The sequence below is a fragment of the Mustela lutreola genome, chromosome 11 (assembly GCF_030435805.1).
Source record: "Mustela lutreola isolate mMusLut2 chromosome 11, mMusLut2.pri, whole genome shotgun sequence".
NCBI classification, from domain to species: Eukaryota; Metazoa; Chordata; class Mammalia; order Carnivora; family Mustelidae; genus Mustela; species Mustela lutreola.
The window spans coordinates 96,223,663-96,242,241 of record NC_081300.1 but is presented as its reverse complement, the minus strand read 5'-3'; the positions used below and the strand labels follow the sequence as shown (position 1 = coordinate 96,242,241).

Genomic DNA, 18,579 nt, shown 5'->3' with positions numbered 1-18,579 from the left:
AATGGTATGTGCGTACAACGCAAGACTCCGCTTCTAAAAGGAATAACATTGAGACCTGCTAGGACATGGGTGAACCTTGAAGACTCATCAGTTGCGCGAAATAAACCAGTCACAAAAGGACTGAACATATGTGAGGCACCTAGTGTCGTCGAGCTCCTAGAGCTGGGAGGAAGGACAGTGGCCACCAGGGGCTAGTGGGAGACAGGAAGTGCTTGAGGAGTTCAGAGTTTTCAGTTCTGGGGATGGATGGTGGTGATAGTTTCATCACGTGAGTGTACTTAACTCTGTACTCAAATATGGTTAGAACGATACATTTTATATTACATGTATTTTATCACACACAAAAACTTTTGGAACAACGGCTTTGGAGAACAATCTGGCAATATCCAGTTACAAGTGAAGATGTGAATATTTTATGACCACACCCCCTTCCAGAGAAAAAGGATTTCATAAATTGTCATAAATGTACATAATGGGATGCCATATGCAGTGGAAAAAAAATGTTTCAAGCTATATAAACTAGCAAGGATCCATCTCCAACTGAATGTTGACTTTAAAATAGTAGCAGGCGCCTGGGTGGCTCAGTGGGTTAAGCCTCTACCTTCAGCTCAGGTCAGGATCTCAGGGTCCTGGGATGGAGCCCCACATCAGGCTCTCTGCTCGGCGGGGAGCCTGCTTCCCTTCCGCCCACCCCCGCCTGCCTCTCTGCCTACTTGTGATCTGTCTCTGTCCAATAAATAATCTTTAAAAAAATAGTAGCAGAAAGGTACCTGTACATATGTACATTTTTTTATTAAGTTCGTGGATCAATACATACAAGGTGAAGTAACAGGCTAGTACTTCCCCTCTGGCAAAGCAGATAGAGAAATAGGATCGAGGTGAAAAGATACACAGCGGTTTCAGTTGTGTCTGGGATGTCTCTTCCTTAACCTGGTCATTATGAATGTTCATTTTATTTTCATTCTCCCTCACTCTCTCCCCTTTTCTCTCTTAACTGCGTGCCCGAAATAGTCTATTAAACTCCACATGGGAGCAAAAAATAAGAGAGGGGAAGGAAAATAAAAAAAACCAGAAGAGCCAAAGCTCCCATCAAAATAACCAACTTCTTTCCACCCTCCACCTTTATAACACACAAAAATATCAACCTTTAAAAATAACTTTAAAAATACTGCTAATACCTTTAGATCTCTCACCAAAGCAGGGGCTGTGTCTGGGGTGATTTTTTTTGTTGTTTTTTTCTCGTTGACTGGTGCTGAGGTCACGTTGGGCACTTAGTACATCACGATGATGTCCTGCCGCTTCACCTGTTGCCTTGGGGGATAATTCTTCCCCTGCTCACACACAGCTGCCCAGAATATGCTATGTATGCCCTCATCAGGTCAGCGCGTCTTTCTCCAGCCCTTCCAAATGAAAATATGTAGAAGTCTATTAACCTGTGTTGAAGAGAAAACATTCTCATCTCAAGGCTAGACGATTCTAAGGTCCAGCTATGTGAAGGTTACTTTAACTCTGCTTTCCAGATGACTCCTGATGTTGTGAAACAGGAGATTCATTTCTCTGGCAGTAACAATGCTCCCATTGAGAGCGCGGCGCTGGCACACGCATACATTGCTCTTGGTTTCCTAGAACAAAATCGTAGTTAACCCACAAATACTGTAGGCAGACGTAGGTGTGTAAAGAAACCCAAGTATCAGTCTGCCAAAAGGAGGAAAATGGGCAAGTCCACCCACACACTAAATGGACAGGTTTGACGGTGATGTAAGGATTTTCTGATGTTCCTTTTCTCCTTTCAGCCATTTTTAAAAGTGACAAGAAGTTTTTAGAGCAGCAGGAAACCAGATGTTTGTATGGTTTGCCCTCTTTGGCAAAGGATATCATCTTTGACTCAAATAGGTCTGTGGCAGAAAACCGGTTTGAAAAGAGTTATAAAAGAACCTGAGAAGGGGCGCCGGGGTGGCTCAGTCGGTTAAAGGTTTGACTCTTGATTTGGGTCAGGTCATGATTTCAGGGTCTTGAGACTGAGCCCCGTGTCAGGTTCCAGGCCGGGCAAGGAGCCTGCTTAAGATTCACTCTCCCCCTCCCTTTGACCGTCCCCAGGCCCCCTACCCACAGGTGCATGCTCTCTCTAAACCTTCAACAAACAGAAAACACTGGGATCTCACATCTGAGATGTGAATGTTTCAGCTGAGCATTCTAATCTCGACACAGTGGTCACTGTATAAAAAAGTGACATTCAGAAGTTGATGTGTTCTCGGTGTATTTTTTTCTTTAAAGATTTTATTTATTTGACAGAGACACAGCAAAAGGGACAACACAAGCAGGGGGCAGTGGGAGAGGGAGAAGCAGGCTCCCTGATGAGCAGGGATCCCCATGCAGGGCTCAATCCCAGGACCCTGGGATCGCCACACAAGCTGAAGGCAGATGGTTAAAAACTGAGCCACCCAGGCGCCGCTTGGTGTATGTTCTTGATGGAATCCCTTCATCCCTCTATATTCTGGAGGCTTCTGTTGCCTAACCTTATTCTCTCCTTCTGTGAGGATTGTGAGAAATTTCTGGGTAACCTCTTAACCCTCGTGGGTGAGAATTTCCTGGAAATACAACAGTTATTGCCAACTTGACAGGTCCACTCTTTTTTCCTGGAGAGAAAAGAAAAAACACTGAGCTAATATCCTGACCCTAACTTGACTTTTAACATTCCCTTCCTCTTTACTGTGGACTTCCCTCCTCAAGGCCACGTTTTGGAACCAAGTATAACAAGCTCAAAAGAAGAAAACTATCGAGTGCTCCTCTTGAACTCAGTAAAACCTTTTGCTTACAGATAATATGAAATACTTCTAACTTTTCTACAAGGGTGTGCCCTGTGTCGCTAGGGGCTGGAGAGGCTGTGAGAATAGGATCAGTGGAGTCCAGCCTAGTGTATGGGCGGACAACTCAGACCTTATGTTCTACAGATGTTAGAGCAGAGGCATCATCTTCATACACAAAGCTCATTAGTTGGCCAATAAGCATTTACTGAATGCCTCAACTGTGTTCAGTACTGAGTTATGCGTGAGGTCAATGGGGTGTGATGCCAGCCTCGTGAATGCCAGACTGGGATCCAGGAGGCCTGCCAATCACTGGATTTGGGGAAAACCCAAAAATGTTCTACTCCCAAGACCTCAGTTTCTTAATGTGTAAAATTAGGAGGCCGTAGTGGTTAACCTCAGCCTTTAGGTTTCTTCCAGCTAGAACGGTCACAGAGATTACAGGAGGATAATGAGTTCACGGGCTCCTGGATCTCAAGAGACTTCTAGATAGCTAGGGAGACTGAACAATTGTACCCCAAATTGTGTTGTTTCTGAAAGCGCACAGCTTAGCCCATCTCGGTGCCTAGGTGTCTTCCTCAGACTTGGTGCAAGGGGTCACGTGAACAGATTTCTGCTCATGATGCTCTGGTCCTACTGCTTTTCTGAGGATTCCTTCCTTGTGTGTACTAAGCTAGTCCCGACAGGGCCTTTGCACATGCTTCTCTTGCCGCATTGGACTTCCTACAGGAATGGTGGCTGGTTCCTCCTTTCTCATCCTTTAGGTCTCCTTGGCTCTCCCCTTCTGAGTGCGCCGTGTTTTACTATCTCTAAGGTTCTTCCCTATTTTCTTTACTCAGCATCCATGTCCTCCCTCGCACTCTCCCAATTGGTAGCCCTTTGACTTGTTTTCCGTTTGCTTCCCTGGTCAGGCTGTTGGCTCCACTGGGCAGGGGTGTTTCTTGTTTTGTTCAGAACTGTACGCCCAAAGCTTAATCCACGTAAAAGGCCTCAGTCTTTGCTCAAGAAATGACGTGGCAGCTCCACAGTTCTGAGGAACCGAAGGCATCTAAAGTTGCTTTCCCATAAAAATGCCCTTTTGGGATTCCCCAAGGCAGGCCAGGCTTAGGCTGCAGTAACTTCTTTCCCGTTGCCTGCTTTCTTTGGATCTAGACAGTTCTTTTCCTTGAGGAAAAAGGCTCTATGTCATCACTACGCCTTCTCCTGCGCCGCCGTGACATCATTACTGCTTCTCGCTGCGTCACAAATCCATCCACAGCTCCTTTCTCCCCCTCTAGAAACCCCCAACCTTTCTGGGCTCAGCCCAGCGTTGCGTCTCGTCCCGGGCCCCGCCTTCTACGTCACGTCCGCCCGCCCGCGCGGTGATGACGTCATGATCCCGAGCTGGCGTCACGTCCCTCCCCCCACCGCCGCCGGGGGCGGGCCTTGAGGGCGGTGCTTCCGGTCGGCGGAGCCTGGCGGCCGGAGCTGCGGCGGCGGCTGAGACGCGGGGATGGCGGGCGCTGGGAGCGAAGCCCGGTTTGCCGGGTTGTCGCTGATGCAGCTCAACGAGCTGCTGGAGGACGAGGGACAGCTGACGGAGATGGTGCAGAAGATGGAGGAGGTGAGCTGGGCAGGGGCGCGCGGCGGCGGCGGCGCCCCCCGGAGGGGCGTGCGGGGTCGGGGGCCCGCGGCGGGCTGGAGGTGGCCCGAGGCGGGGGCGACCGCGGTGCCTCGAGTTGGGTCGAAGGGACTGCGACGAGGAATGGGAGGGCTGGAGACGGGGTCGGAGCTGGGGCCGAGCGGGGTGTGGGGAGCGCCCTGAGACGGGGCTCGAGGGCTGACCGGCTTCGGGGCGAGGCTTTGAGGCGCCGAGGCTGGAACGGGCATTAGGGCACTCGGGGGGCCGTGGCCGAGTCCGGTGGGACGAGGAGGGAATTAGGGGGATGAGACTGGGTGATAGAAGGTGGAGGGGACTGTCGTGGAGGACTAAGGGGTGACTGGGACCGGAGGGAGGGGGCCGAGGACTAGGTCTGGGGAGGGGTTCGGGGGCTTCACGAGAGGCTTGAGAGGTGCAGGCGGACTGCAGCAGGAACTGGGGTCTGCGAATAGGTTTTCAGGGGGTGAGCGGACTAGCCGGCTTGCCATTTCCAGGATGTTGTTGGGGGGGGGGGCGGTGAGGCTCTCTGTAGCCGAGTCTGGACGGTAGTTCTGAGATGGACTTTAGGATTGGGCAGGGTCTCTGAGGTTGTGGGAGGCTCGAGGCCGTGGTCTTAGCCAGGTTAAGATTTGAGGGGTCCCGGTATCTAAGAGCTCCCGAGTGTTGGAGGGTTTGTAGGGGGTCCGCCTTCGTTTGGAAGTGGCCCTAGCAGAGCCGCCCGAGGGGGTTCTCCTTGGTCTGGTGGGTGGGAGCAGAAATCCCTTGCTCCACAAAGTTGCCCCTTCCTGTGAAAGAAGGGAATATGGGAATCTAGTGTGGTGGCTTTGCCCCAGTGTCTTACCCTGCTGGGGCCCGTGAGTGTTCCTGGAGCTATTTTTTGGGGGGAGAAGATAAACCCGGGGTTGGGGGGCTGACAGCCAATCCCCGCCTCTTCAATAGTCGAGGTCCTTCCCAGCCTCCAAAAGGCATATGTCACCCTGTTTCTGGTTATCTCACTGCATCTCTTGGCGGCGTGGTTTGCTCTCCAGGGCAACTGGCTTCACGCTTGGATTTGCACTGTGTGTCTCTCCTTTTCCCAGCCTTTTTGGACTCTTTCTCAGAATGTCCCATCCTGTGGGTCTGGGTCTCGTCCAGGCAGGTGGACACAGGCTGATCCCAGCTCTCCCCAGCCTATTTACCACCCCTCCTTCTTTGTCTACAAAGTCTGAGCCTTCCCACGCCTACAGGGCTGAGCCTCTCACCCAGAAGCCCAAGTGGGGGCTTTTGGCTTTCTTTCCGAAGAGGGATTGTTCAGCACTGAGCCAGCTTCCTTAAAAGGGGGCTTGTGTGGAGGTTGCACATTCAAAATCACTGGAAAACCCTCAACAGATTATTGTCCTGAGCTACAGAGAGGCCACTGTAGTAAGATGGTATCAGTCTCTCCATTAATACACCCCTTGTATTCACGGGCTTTGTAACTTGGCACATAGAACGTTGCTCCGAGATGTGGTTTCCCTCATTTATGGTCTCCATGTGGCACTTTCCATTTTAGAGAATAATAAGTGACAAAATCCATCTTTCTTGACTGAAAGAGTTTCATGTCTCTAAAGAAGTAAAGTCTTTGCCTAGTTTCTCTGCTCTTCAGTTGCTGGGAGACCTTTTGTTGTATGTCAGCAGGCATCTTTCTAGTTTAATAATAAAACGGCAGGTATGTTTTTGTAATGTGTAATACCACCTACAAGTTGTTTTGCTGTGGGACTCTTCTGTTTCAGTAAGAACAGAATACTGTATTTATATTGGTGTAGTTAGACTGATTATATTCTACCGTAATAGAAATAACCGGCCTTGTAGCGGAGGGAAGATTGTGGAGAGAGTCGAGTAATTCTCCTGACTCCGAGGCTGTTAGGGAGAGCATCTCTTGTTTCCTCTACTCAAGAAACTGGAGATTATTACGTAAAGAGAAAGGCAAATTAATCCAGCAGAACATTTTTGATGGGCTTTTTTTTTTTTTTCTTAAGTAGAGGTAACCATCCTTCCAGAATATCCTATATAAATAACTGCACTTGATCAGACCTCATAATCACATAGTTCAAGTTAACTTACTCAGCAGCAGTTTTTCTTCGGGGTGTAGTGCTTTTAAAACAAGGAAACTGATCCAGAAGATCAAACGTGAGCCAAGCAGCTCACCTAGCTACAGTCACACTTAGCAAATCCTGTTCCTGTGGTCACATGTGGCATGTTTCTGTAAGGAACAGGTATAACATGAAGAACTAAAATTTTGGCCATGGTACTTTGACTCAGGAATTAGTGTTATGCATCGGCTTATTGGCTTTTATTCGGGGTGGTTGTGAGACACAGAAGAAAATACTCTGTGAACTGTCCTCTCCTGACCAAAGGGAATTTACAGACTTTGGAATCAAATATTCTAGGCTGGATGTGGCCACTTCCCAGCTGTGTGATTTCAGGCAAGTTAATCCACCTCTCTGAGCATCTGTTGGGAGAGGACTAGTAGAGTTGACGGGATTATGGGAGATAGTGCACGTTAACACAGCATGTAGTTAGTGCTCAATAAAGAGTAATTGCAGTCACTAATAATCAGCTAATTCATTGTTTTAGAAAGGTGCTGACGGCCATTAATATAACAGATCATCCTGACAAGTTAATAGGGTCTTAGTTCAAGAATGTTAAGTAAATTTTTATTTGCCAGTAGCTTAAGAAACGTCTTACCTTTCTGTCATCAAAACGATTATGTATCCCAGTAGGTCTAGGAAGAGACCGTGAATGGAAAAGGCCTTTTTCAAGCGTAGAATCTCTTAACCTGAACCAAAGGCTTTTTTTTTTTTTTAATTGGCAGAAGGAAGTGTTTTAAATTGTAGAGTAAGACTTCTTCAAGCCTGAGGGGATATTTTGTGGCGACTGGCAAGCGTGGCTCGGTTTCGAAGGCATTCACTGTTAGGTCTGAGCACAGCTGGGCATTATACTTCCCTTACATTGTTTTAATTGGGGTGTGTGCACTTTAGCACAGCTCAAGACATTAAAATCATGTCGGAGCTCTAGACGGTCTCCTTTCCAGTGTCCCTGTGTTTATCTTTTCCTGTTCCTCCTGCCCGTTCTGCAGTTCCCTGAATGTCATGCCATCTCCAGTGATCTCTGCTCTTTCCTTTCCTGTGGGCTGACGTTTCATACACACACATTTTATTTTTATTTAAAGTTATTTTTACATGGCAGTGGAATGTGCCTTTCTCTCTCCGTCCACATTAACCCTGTTGGACTTACAGGGCACTCCCTTAAAAGGAACTGTCGCTTAGGGGATTAGGCAGCTAAACCGCACCTCTTTGGGTCACTCAGTGTACTTCTGAGGAAATGTTGATTGGTTGGCGTTAACTAATAATTCCACCTAACTAAGGTTCAAAACCAGGATCTGTGTTCCTTTGGCAAGTGAACATGCCACATGCAGAAACACTGAGAGGCTGAAAAACAGATTGTTTTGTGGAAAGAGTCTGGTCTGGGAGAAGCTGTTTCCCTAAGGCGTGTTCTGGTGTGATTTGTGTGGGGTTGCAAAGCTCCTGCGTGAATCATAATGGCTCATTGAAAAGTACTGACCTTGCTTTAAACCCAGGGACTGTTTCCTCAACACGCCGAGCGCTGGTGGGACTGGTTTTTGGAAGTTAAGATTTAAACTCTTGGAGTATCTGCTACTAGAGTTTCTGTTCACGTTGTGCAGTCATTGTGTCGAAAGGCTGCAGCTTTTACATTGGAGTCTTCTCTTCCATCGACTTATTATGTTCACTCTTGAGTAAAAAATTACTGTGCCTGAGATTGTTTTCTGAAATTCAGTGTTTTTGAAGGAGACATTACGATTTTGTGGAGGGGCTCTTGGGTTTCTCAGTCAGTTAAGTGTCTGCCTGCAGCTCAGGTTGTGATCCCAGCGTCCCCAGGAAGCCTGCTTCTCCCTCTCTCTCTGCCCCTCCCCTCCACTTGGGTGCACTCTCCCTCTCAAATAAACAAAGTCTTAAAAAAAAAAGGTTTTATGGAAAGAGCATAGCTGAGAGTTGTGTGATGACCTTCTCTCAGTTACTTAAATTCTCTGTGCTTGGTTCCTCCACTGTCAAGTGAGGGTAGTAACTATGTGGGTGTTGTGAGGCCCCGTGGAATGGCAGGTGAAGGTTGTACTTGGCACAGAGGGGGCATCTGTAAAGGCCAGCCCTCTTGAGAGAGATTCAGGAGGTGTCTGGCTGGCTCAGTCATTAAGTGTCTGCCTTCGGCTCAGGTCATGATCCCCGGGTCCTGGGATTGAGCCCCAAATCAGGCTCCCTGCTGGGCGGGAGGCCTGCTTCTCCCTCTCCCACTCCCCCTGCTTGTGTTCCCTCTCTCTGTGTGTCTCTCTCTGTCAAATAAATAAATAACATCTTTTAAAAAAATAATAAAAAATTAAAAAAAAAACAAAAAAGATTCAGAATTCTTAGGCTGGCTGGCTTAGGTGAAATCACTTACATAATTGCTCTGTCCTACCTGTGCCTCGATTGAAAGGGCAGTGGGTGTGGTATAGAGCAGGACTGACTTTTGATACTAGCTGCGGACCTTGGGCAGGGACTGTCTTCCCAAGTGGAGTTTGCAAATAAAAGGGATGGCAGCAGTGACCTGCTTCATCGGGCTGATTGGGTGCATGAGATGAGTGTTTAAGACGCTTAGTATGGCACCAAGCACAGTGAGTGCTCGGGAAGCTGTTATCAGCCGTTACTGCTAAAACAAAAAGGCTTCATATTCTTGCTGCCATTTCAAGAAGATCGCACTTCAGTTCCTCAGCTGTGGGGCACTTACTGCATGCGAGGCATTTTAAAGATGGAAACGTGAGTAGGGCATCATAATCCCCATATTATAATTTGGGGAAGAAACCGAGTACACAGATACAGCGCAAGAGAGAATGAGCGGTGGGGAGTTTGAGTTCCAGAAGATGAGCACGATGACGATGGACAGTGATGGTGGCAGCCCAGCAGCGTGGACATACCGAAAAGCGGCACTTGAAAATGGCTAAAATGGAATATTTTATATTTTATCACAATTTTTTTAAAAGCCTAAGAAGAAGGGTCCCGTGAGAATTGTAGATGATATTGAAGGGCGAGTGAAGAGGTCCTCTGGCTCCAGTAGTTAGCTCCCTAGTGCCAGAGATGGATTTCGATAGGTGGGTAAGATTTAAGAAGGTAAACGATCAGATCCAGTAACACCTCTGCGCGGGCGTAGAATAACACAAGGGGTGTCTCTGTCCCGGCAGCCGGTGCAGGGAGTCCGCGCTGTCAGCCCGGTGAAAGCCCCCTCTGTGCTCCATCCCGGGCAGCCCTGTCCACCCCCGCCAGGGTCTTGAGTTAGGTATTTACTTCTCTAAGTCGGGTTCTGAGGGAGAAATACGGGGCATCAGGAGGAAGTGACAGCCGGAAAGCATGGGACAGGCTTCCTGAGTGGTGAGTTGCATCTCCTCTGCCAGATGAGGTCTCCCAACATCAGGGAGATGGTAGGGGCGTGGGCCGGCGGGGGGAGTGGGAGGCCTGTAGTGTGGTAGCAGTGAGTTTCCATGACTTTGCGGAGCCCAAGAGCACGGTGATCAGACGTGCACTTCAGGGGGCTAACTTGGCAGCAGAGTACTGGCGGGGTGAGTGCAGGAAGGTTCAGGAAAGGCCGCTTGGAAGTGGAAATTCAGGAAAGAAGCATCCAGGGTTGGAGCTGGGGCTCTGGAAGGCAGGATTCCCGCCTCACCAGCTTTGCCCCCCACATGCTCCCCTGCCTCCTCAGTTACAGACGCACGGCACCGTCTCTTCGCTCCTTCGTATGCCTCTTCCATGGTGCTTGTCACACATTTTGTCTCATTGACTTTCTTGTGTCCCTGGCTAGTCTGGGGGCTCCATTTCATCCTGTGTGTCTTTGTGTCCTTGGCATGTAGGTGCTGCCAGGTGAGTGGAGCTGACTGGCCGCAGGTGGACATGAGTAAGGGGGTCAGGGGCGGGGCTTCCTAAGACCCTGCGGCCCGAGAGTGCGGGGCACGAGCACCGGGTCGTGGCACCTCTGGCGGCAGCTGGAAATACAGCTCTAGAGCTTAGGAGCGGTCGGTGGACATATAGGTTTGGGGCCCACTTCCTCCGGGAAGAATCTAAAAGTTTGAAAGTCTACCAGGAGTAACTTTTGGGCTGGGAGAAGCCCAGGAAGAAACGAGGCTGGTGTTTTATGGGCAGGCCGACATCCTGTTACAGTGTTTGTGCCGACCGTAGCAGACGAGTCGAAAGAGGAACCTGGAAGCAGACGGAACGGTTTGAGCCTCATCTGTCAAGCAGAACTGATGTGCTCTCGAGCTAAGTCACTGCTGTTGTTTGTACACAACCCTGCCTCGCGCTGGTTCAGCCTGGCGACTGTTGGACTTGACGAGGGTGTGAAAGTGATATGCATTCGGTAGGAAGCATATTGGAATTTTTAAAAAAGATTTTATTTATTTGACAGACAGAGATCACAAGTAGGCAGAGAGGCAGGCAGAGAGAGAGAGGGGAAGCAGGCTCCCCACAGCAGAGAGCCCGATGCGGGGCTCGAACCCAGGACACTGAGATCATGACCTGAGCCGAAGGCAGAGGCTCAACCCCCTGAGCCACCCAGGCACGCCCGTACTTGTAATTTTGAGTTTGTTTTGTTGCTGGCTCACGAGCCATGGTCCCATCCTCTCCTGTGATGCTGGGTAGTGGCTGCCGCCCCCCACCCCCCATCAGCTACCTCATCACGAGGGTCCACTACCAGTACACTGACCGCCACCTGCGCGGCCCTTCTGTTTGTCCCTCTCAGTGCAGTAGTCAGGAAGTTAAATGGGATCGTCAACACTTCCTTATAAAACAGGCTCATGTTTGGGCGCTGCTTTGGGTCAGTCCGTAGAGCATGCGACTCTTAGTCTCAGGGTTGTGAGGTCAAGCCCCATGTTGGGCATGGAGCTTAGTTAAATTTAAAAAGTAATAAATAAAATCTTAAAAAGGCTATGTCATAGGTGGTTTTGCTCACGTCAGTGTTCTGAGCACAATTAAGGTGGTCTAGGGTAAGTATGGTGTATTTGCTAGGTTAGTCATATTAAATACATTTTTGACTTCGTGATACGTTTTAAAAATTTTTTTTTATTAACATATAATGTATTATTTGCCCCAGGGATACCAGTCTGTGAATCGCCAGGTTGACACACTTCACGGCACTCACCATAGCACATACCCTTCCGATTGTCCATAACGCAACCGCCCTCTCCCTACCCTCCTCCCCCTGGCAACGCTCAGATTGTTTTGTGACATTGAGAGTCTCTTAAGATTTGTCTCCTTCCCAATCCCATCTTGTTTCATTTATTCTTTTCCTGCCCCCCAAGTCCCCCACGTTGCCTCTCAACTTCCTCATATCAGGGAGAGCATGTGATAAATGTCTTTCTCTGATTGACTTATTTCGCTCAGCATAATACCCTCTAGTTCCATCCACATCATTGCAAATGGCAAGATTTCATTTCTTTTGATGGCTGCAAAGTATTCCAGTGTGTGTATCCACATCTTCTCTATGTAGTATCCACATCTTCTTCATCCACTCCTCTGTTGATGGACATCTAGGTTCTTTCCATAGTTTGGCTGTTGTGGACATTGCTGCTATAAACATTTGGGTGCACATGCCCCTTTGGATGACTTAATGATATTTTTTATGATAGGTTTATCAGGATGTAACTCTATTGTCAATGAGGGAAGATCTGTATTTGGCTTTTTCACAGTATTTGTAGCAGAATGTTGCTGTGGGGATTATGCCCAATGTGCAGTGCAGGGTTTTCTGTAAACGCCTTGTGTGTCAGCCGCTGTTCACGTATGTGATCACTGACTCTGAACGTGCCGAGACAAGAGTTGGTTTGTTACCCCTCTGCTGTGTGGGTTTTTCAGATTCCGTCATTATTAGGGAAAACTGCCTTACCTAGGAGTAAAAGGCAGGAGAGTTGTTCCTAGAGTTGGTTCCTAGGGAAAGGATGAAAGCAGGGAGGCGGATGGGGCTGTGTTGTCACAGATTGTGTTGCAGTATGTCAAGAGAAAGCTTTTGAAAGCATTTCTTAAAAAAAAAAAAAAAGAAAAGAAAGAAAAAGCATTTCTCACAGAATTATGAGGAATATTGTTCATTACTCTGCCAAGGAGTTGGTGTGAAAAGCAGATATTTGACTAGCTTGTTGCCGTACAAACAGTGTCCTAGTTAATGTTTCCTTCAAATCTGATCCTTCATTATCACCAAAGCTGGTGCCACCAAGAGTGGCATCTCGAGGTTCTATTCCTGTCCGTTGCCCGGTGCCTGGGGTGGCAGAGGGACAGAGGGAGCGCTGATCACCGCAGCTGTCATTCGCGTGAGCGCAGCTGCGGCCCAGCAGGTTCATTCATTACTCAGCCTTTACGGAGCACCTTGGGGATGGGAAACCACGAAGGCACTTCACTTTTCTCTTTTAGGATTGCGCAGTGTGCAAAAGTCAGTCTTCCCAGACATTGGGTGGGTGAAACCGTGCTGATGGGACCCCAGTGGGAGGGGACCCAGCGGGCCTTTGTGGGGGTGGGGGAGCTCCGTAGAGAATGTTTCCTGGAGGAGGTGACTCGTGAGCTGTGACTCAACGGGAGAGTTAACAGTTAATGAGGGAGAAGGCCTTCCAGGCATGGGGGGAGACACCTGGAACAGACGGAGGAAAAGCCTGGAGAGGGGTGCACGACAGGACTATTCCGGCCGCGCTGGAAGGTCAGGGCAGGGCAGGGCAGGGAAGAGACCAGAGAGGATCAAGTCACCTGTGAGACCAGGCGGCTTGATCCTCTTGGCAGAGGGAGCCACGGGAGTCATAGTTGGGACTTAAATGGATGGTTCCAGCAGCCCTGATGGTGGAGGCGGGGGTGGATTTGAGGGGAGAAGACCAGAAAGCAAGGAGATCAGCCGGAAGGCTGCAACCTGGTTGATAACAGAGCTCCGCGACAGCCAAAATCACCGACTCGGGCTCCACCAGGCTCCTCGGAGGGCCTGGGAGTCCTGTTTTGTACCTCCTTCAAACAGGAACACATTTGGTCATATGGTTTCTCTGTCAGTGGCGGATTTTTGAAGGGTATAGGGAAAAACTAACAGAGCTGGTAACACCATCCGGAAATAAATGATAAGGAGGAGGCAAACGTTATAAAAAGCCTCATGAAAAATATAAGGTCGGTTCTTAAGCGTATTGGCTCAAGATGGGATTTGGGTTGCTAGGAAACCCTGGGCCCCATTACCCTTCCGAAATGTCCGGCAGGAGGATTAACCACGAGCCCAGGGCCCCGCGGCCGTTTTCATAAGGTGCGGCGGCTGTTGGCTTCGGGGCGGCACTTCCCTTGGCCATCCTCGGGCGCTAATTCTGGGCACGTCGTGGTGGTCGCATGGAGAGGAGTTCCATGGTGAATCAGGAGTTCCCAGTTTGGAAAACCAGGGCTAAGAGGTTTCGGTTTTGCTTTGCTTTGTTTGGTCCCTACCGCCTGGGTGTGTGGTAAAGCCAGAGGGCCAGACCACGCAGCGTTTCCCAGACTTGCTCGTGGAACTTCGTGGGGCTGCTTCCCTGGGGCTCGCCTTGGCAAGTGCTTCTGTAGGGGATAAATGTGCCATCTGCTCCCAGTGCCCACGGGTACTGCCGCTTCACACACGGAGCTGGGGTTGCTTGGTATTCCCAGCACCGGCTCTGTGTCTCCGGGCGGGCCTGCTTTCACACACTGCGCCGGAGAGCGCAGGGAGCGTGCGGTAGACGGGAGCTTATTTTCGTTTTCTTGAGTAGGTAGTCGGTCAGGTTTCTGCTTCCAGGTGATCAAATCTTTAAAAATGGGTTTTGTGTTTATTATAGAAAAATTTAAAAATGCAGAAAATTATAAGGAGGAAAAACATAATCACGTGTAATACCACCCAGAGAGAAATACTGTTGACATTTTATATGGTTTTGTTTTGTTTTGTTTCCTACTTTTCTCCCACTGGGATTATTCTGTATAGAGAGTTTTTTGTTTGGGGTGTGTGTGTGTTTTAACCTGAAGTTATACTCTGGGCATTTTCTTATTTTTATGTCCTTTTTTTCTTTTTCATCATTTTTTTAAGTACCCAGTGTAGGGCTTGAACTCATGACCCTGAGGTCAAGACTTACATGCTCCACCAACTGAGACAGCCAGGGGCCTCATTTTCTTATTTTTTATCAGAATATTATATGACTGTTTTTTTGCTGTTGTTGTTTTGTTTTGCTTCGTTTTTAGCATTTTAAATTGAGCGGGAGCACATGCAATCCTGGGACCCTGAGATCATGGCCAGAGCCGAAGGTAGACACTTAACTGACTGAGCCACCCAGGTCCCCATGACCGTGTGTTTAATGGCTGCTTGATACTTGATCATGTGGATATGTCCTAATTTATGTGACTATTCCCTTATTGGATATTAGGTGCTTTTTCTTTCTTTCTTTTCTTTTTTTTTTTTTTTTTTGTAATCCTACTTTATATTGTGATTAACCTCTTTGAACATAAATCTGTTGATCATTTTTTCTTTTTTTTTTTTTTTAAGATTTTTATTTATTTATTTGACAGAGATCACAAGTAGGCAGAGAGGCAGGTAGAGAGAGAGGAGGAAGCAGGCTCCCCACAGAGAGCCTGATGTGGGGCTCAATCCCAGGACCGTGGGATCATGACCTGAGCTGAAGGCAGAGGCTTTAACCCACTGAGCCACCTAGGCACCCCAATCATTTTTTTAAGTTGATATTTTAAGTCTTAAGTAGGCAGTTTTGGTTTTTATTTGCTTTTTTGTTTTTGTTTTTAGTTAGAACATCAAATTCCCTATAGGAGATAACATTGCTGGTCTTTTTTTGTTATGAAATTTAAGTAGAATAATTTCAGAGTAACTGATTCTTCTTCTTTTTTTAAATTTTTATTTATTTATTTATTTTAAAAGATTTTATTTATTTATTTGACAGAGATCACAAGTAGGCAGAGAGGCAGGCAGAGAGAGAGAGAGGAGGAAGCAGGCTCCCTGCTGAGCAGACAGTCTGATGTAGGACTCGATCCCAGGACCTTGGGATCATGACCGGAGCCGAAGGCAGAGGCTTTAACCCACTGAGCCACCCAGGCGCCCCAACTGATTCTTATTTGATCCCTTTCTCTTCTACCCCTGGACTAAAAAGAAAAAAAAAATCCCACTATTAATATAGTATTTTCTCATAGTGAAGAGAAGATGAATAATTTTAGTCACGTGAGAGTAAGTTTTATCCACTAAACTGAATTCTTGACTCAGGTGTTGGAAAGTTTATATCATGATGTATTTTAAGTGTTAAAGCAAAAATCGTACTACTTGTGATCTCTGCCTGTCAAATAAATAAATAAAATCTTTTAAAAAAAATAAAATAATAAAATTACAGTAGAAGCTATTAATTGACCTCTCTTCACTTAACCAGAGCGTCCCCGTTATGGTGTTCCCCTCCATCCGACATAGTGATTGATGCCCCCCCCCCCATGATCATGATCATCTGTCTGGACATCTCTGCTCCCACACTGCGGTAATGTACTTATTGAGAGTTGAGGACCTTTCTATTCTGGTTTTCTTTTCCTTTTTTTTTTTTTTTAAAGATTTTATTTATTTATTTGACAGAGAGAGATCACAAGTAGGCAGAGAGGCAGGCAGAGAGAGAGGGGGAAGCAGGCTCCCCGCCGAGCAGAGAGCCTGATGCAGGGCTCGATCCCAGGACCCTGAGATCATGACCTGAGCCGAAGGCAGCGGCTTAACCCACTGAGCCACCCAGGCACCCCTCTATTCTGGTTTTCTTACAGTAATTAACTTAATTTCATTAAATACTGCGGTAACTGATGAGCCATAGATGAAAAGGTGAGGAGAGAAGGTGGAGTTGAGGGCTTTGAAGAGTTAACCGAGCGGGGCCCTAGTGACTTAGGACGGACCAGGCTGCGGGGAACGGAATTCCAGGATTCTGCCCTCGTCTCCCATGGCCAGTGCTTAAACCCTCCACATCAAAGGGTGTGGTCTGGATGAAAAAGAACTTCTGGAACTGGAGCTAGAAGACCCTTTCTCTAGGAAAAGAGTTTTGCCTTGAATGAAGAAGTGGACAGATATATTTCTTTAAAATTTTGTGTGTTTACTGATTTACGGCTTTAACCAAACCGCTCAGCTGACCAACAGCTAATTGGTTCTGATAATATGGACTGAGGTGCCTGGGGGGCTCAGTGGGTTAAAGCCTCTGCCTTCGGCTCAGGTCATGATCTCAGGGCCCTGGAATGGAGCCCTGCATTGGGCTGTCCACTCAGCAGGGAGCCTGCTTCCCTTTCTCTCTGCCTACTTGTGATCTCTCTCTGTCAAATAAATAAATACAATCTTGGGAAAGGAAATATGGACTGAGGGCTTCTCGATGGCTTCCCTGGCTCCCTAGCCGACATTGATTCGGTAGGACCAAGTGTGACAAGCCCCTTGCCTTTAGGAGACAGGGACAAAGGCAGTCAACATGTTGATTGGTTTGGGTGTTCCTGTCCTGCCTCTGTTCCTCCCTCTCCCCAGAGTACTCGGGAATTACAAGGTCACGATCCTAAGAAAGTAACATATTCTCACAGGTGACAAGTTATCAGAACCGGTCACACCTATTATATTTCTTTCTTGTTGACATCATTATCCATGTAAGTCCAGGAAGTAGGGAGGTCCCGAACCCCTGTGAATGTTAGGAAGTAAGTCTTCTAGGAAAACAAAAGCACCCTGGTATGTTGAACCTGCCAGAACTAGAAAGCTAATTCTTCTCTGGGACTAGTCCATTTATTTTCAGACCTAGCCTTTTGCATTTCTATGGTTAGTTGCAGTGACATTCTAATTTTAAAGATGAGAGCCAGGTCCATATGGAAGGGATCATTCCTGTCTCTGTCTGGTTGCCTGCTACTTTCTGAGGGCAGCAAGTTTCATCTTATGGATTTTGATACCTTCAATCAAAAATAGCAACCTTTATTAATCTAGCACGCTTACTGTGTTGAGCAGGTTGTTTTGGTGGAACGTTAGATAAGCAGCCAGTAAATTTTCTCTCCCAAGTAGGCTGTAGCCTTGGAGATGGTTTCACACAACCCACGAGGTGGTTGTATTTTAGGGAAGTTTCATAATGTTCTATAGTCCTTCCACTGTATTTTTGAGTTTTCAGATCTTTAATTTTGTTAACGTGTTAAATAGTCCAGCTCTCAGCTGTTAGGTTTTCTCATTTAATTTCGGATTGAATTAAGCTACATTTGCAGCACAGCTCTGAGGTCCTGTGGGCTTGGATTACGAGATCAAAAGCCTGAATGTACTTGGAAGACTGGAGAGCGAGGGCTTTGTCACTGGCAAGGTCTTCACTGAATGAACGGAAGATGAAGTTGGGCTTTCTAATAACCTAAGCTCTAACAGTAAAGCCTACACTCAAATTGCGTGTGATCTTGGTGATTTTACCCTGAGATTAATTGGTGAGCTAGATCAAGTTTAGTACAATAAAAGGAGAGATTAACCTGGCTGAGTACATGCCAGCCTTTTGGTCATCTGATCCATAAGCTTGCTGTGCGTAGTCTTTTTTTTTTTTAAAGATTTTATTTATTTATTTGACAGGGATCACAAGTAGGCAGAGATGCAGGCGGAGAGAGAGGGGGAAGCAGGGTCCCCACTGAGCAGAGAGCTCCATGTGGGGCCCGATCCCAGGACCCCGGGACCATGACCTGAGCTGAAGGCAGAGGCTTTAACCCACTGAGCCACCCGGGTGCCCCTGTGTGTCGTCTTAATGCAACTGAACGTTTTCTACTGGCAGGAAGTACAAAAGCTAAGTTTTGTTTTTCCCCTCATCTTTATATTATGGATAGCTTTCAATTTAATTTTATTTGGAGAGGAAAATACAAAAATGAAAATGAATTTCCCACCATTTCTTTGAGAGGGGCTGGTCCAGACTGGGGGCAGCACATGTACACACAGGTCTGAGAGCCCTTGTTCTACTTAAGAGCAGGGCAGCTGTCCAGCCGCTGGGGACCCAGCTGAGTGTCTCCCACCGGTAGTGCAGTTCGAGCGTCAGGAGGATCACTGGCTGCAATTAACTGAAACCTGTAAAATATACAAACCTATTACTTAATAAAGGTGCTCCCCAGAAAGCTTATT

General features: G+C 47.5%; 1 protein-coding gene across 1 annotated transcript in view; it reads left to right on the top strand.

Moving 5' to 3' along the window:
* The first annotated feature begins 4,235 nt into the window (after nt 1–4,235).
* VPS37B (VPS37B subunit of ESCRT-I) overlaps nt 4,236–18,579 on the top strand; it is a 25,779-nt gene continuing 11,435 nt past the window's right edge. The window contains exon 1 of the mRNA XM_059140032.1: nt 4,236–4,407. Coding sequence (XP_058996015.1) covers nt 4,297–4,407 — 111 coding nt within the window. The 5' untranslated portion in view covers nt 4,236–4,296. The remainder of the gene's footprint in view (nt 4,408–18,579) is intronic.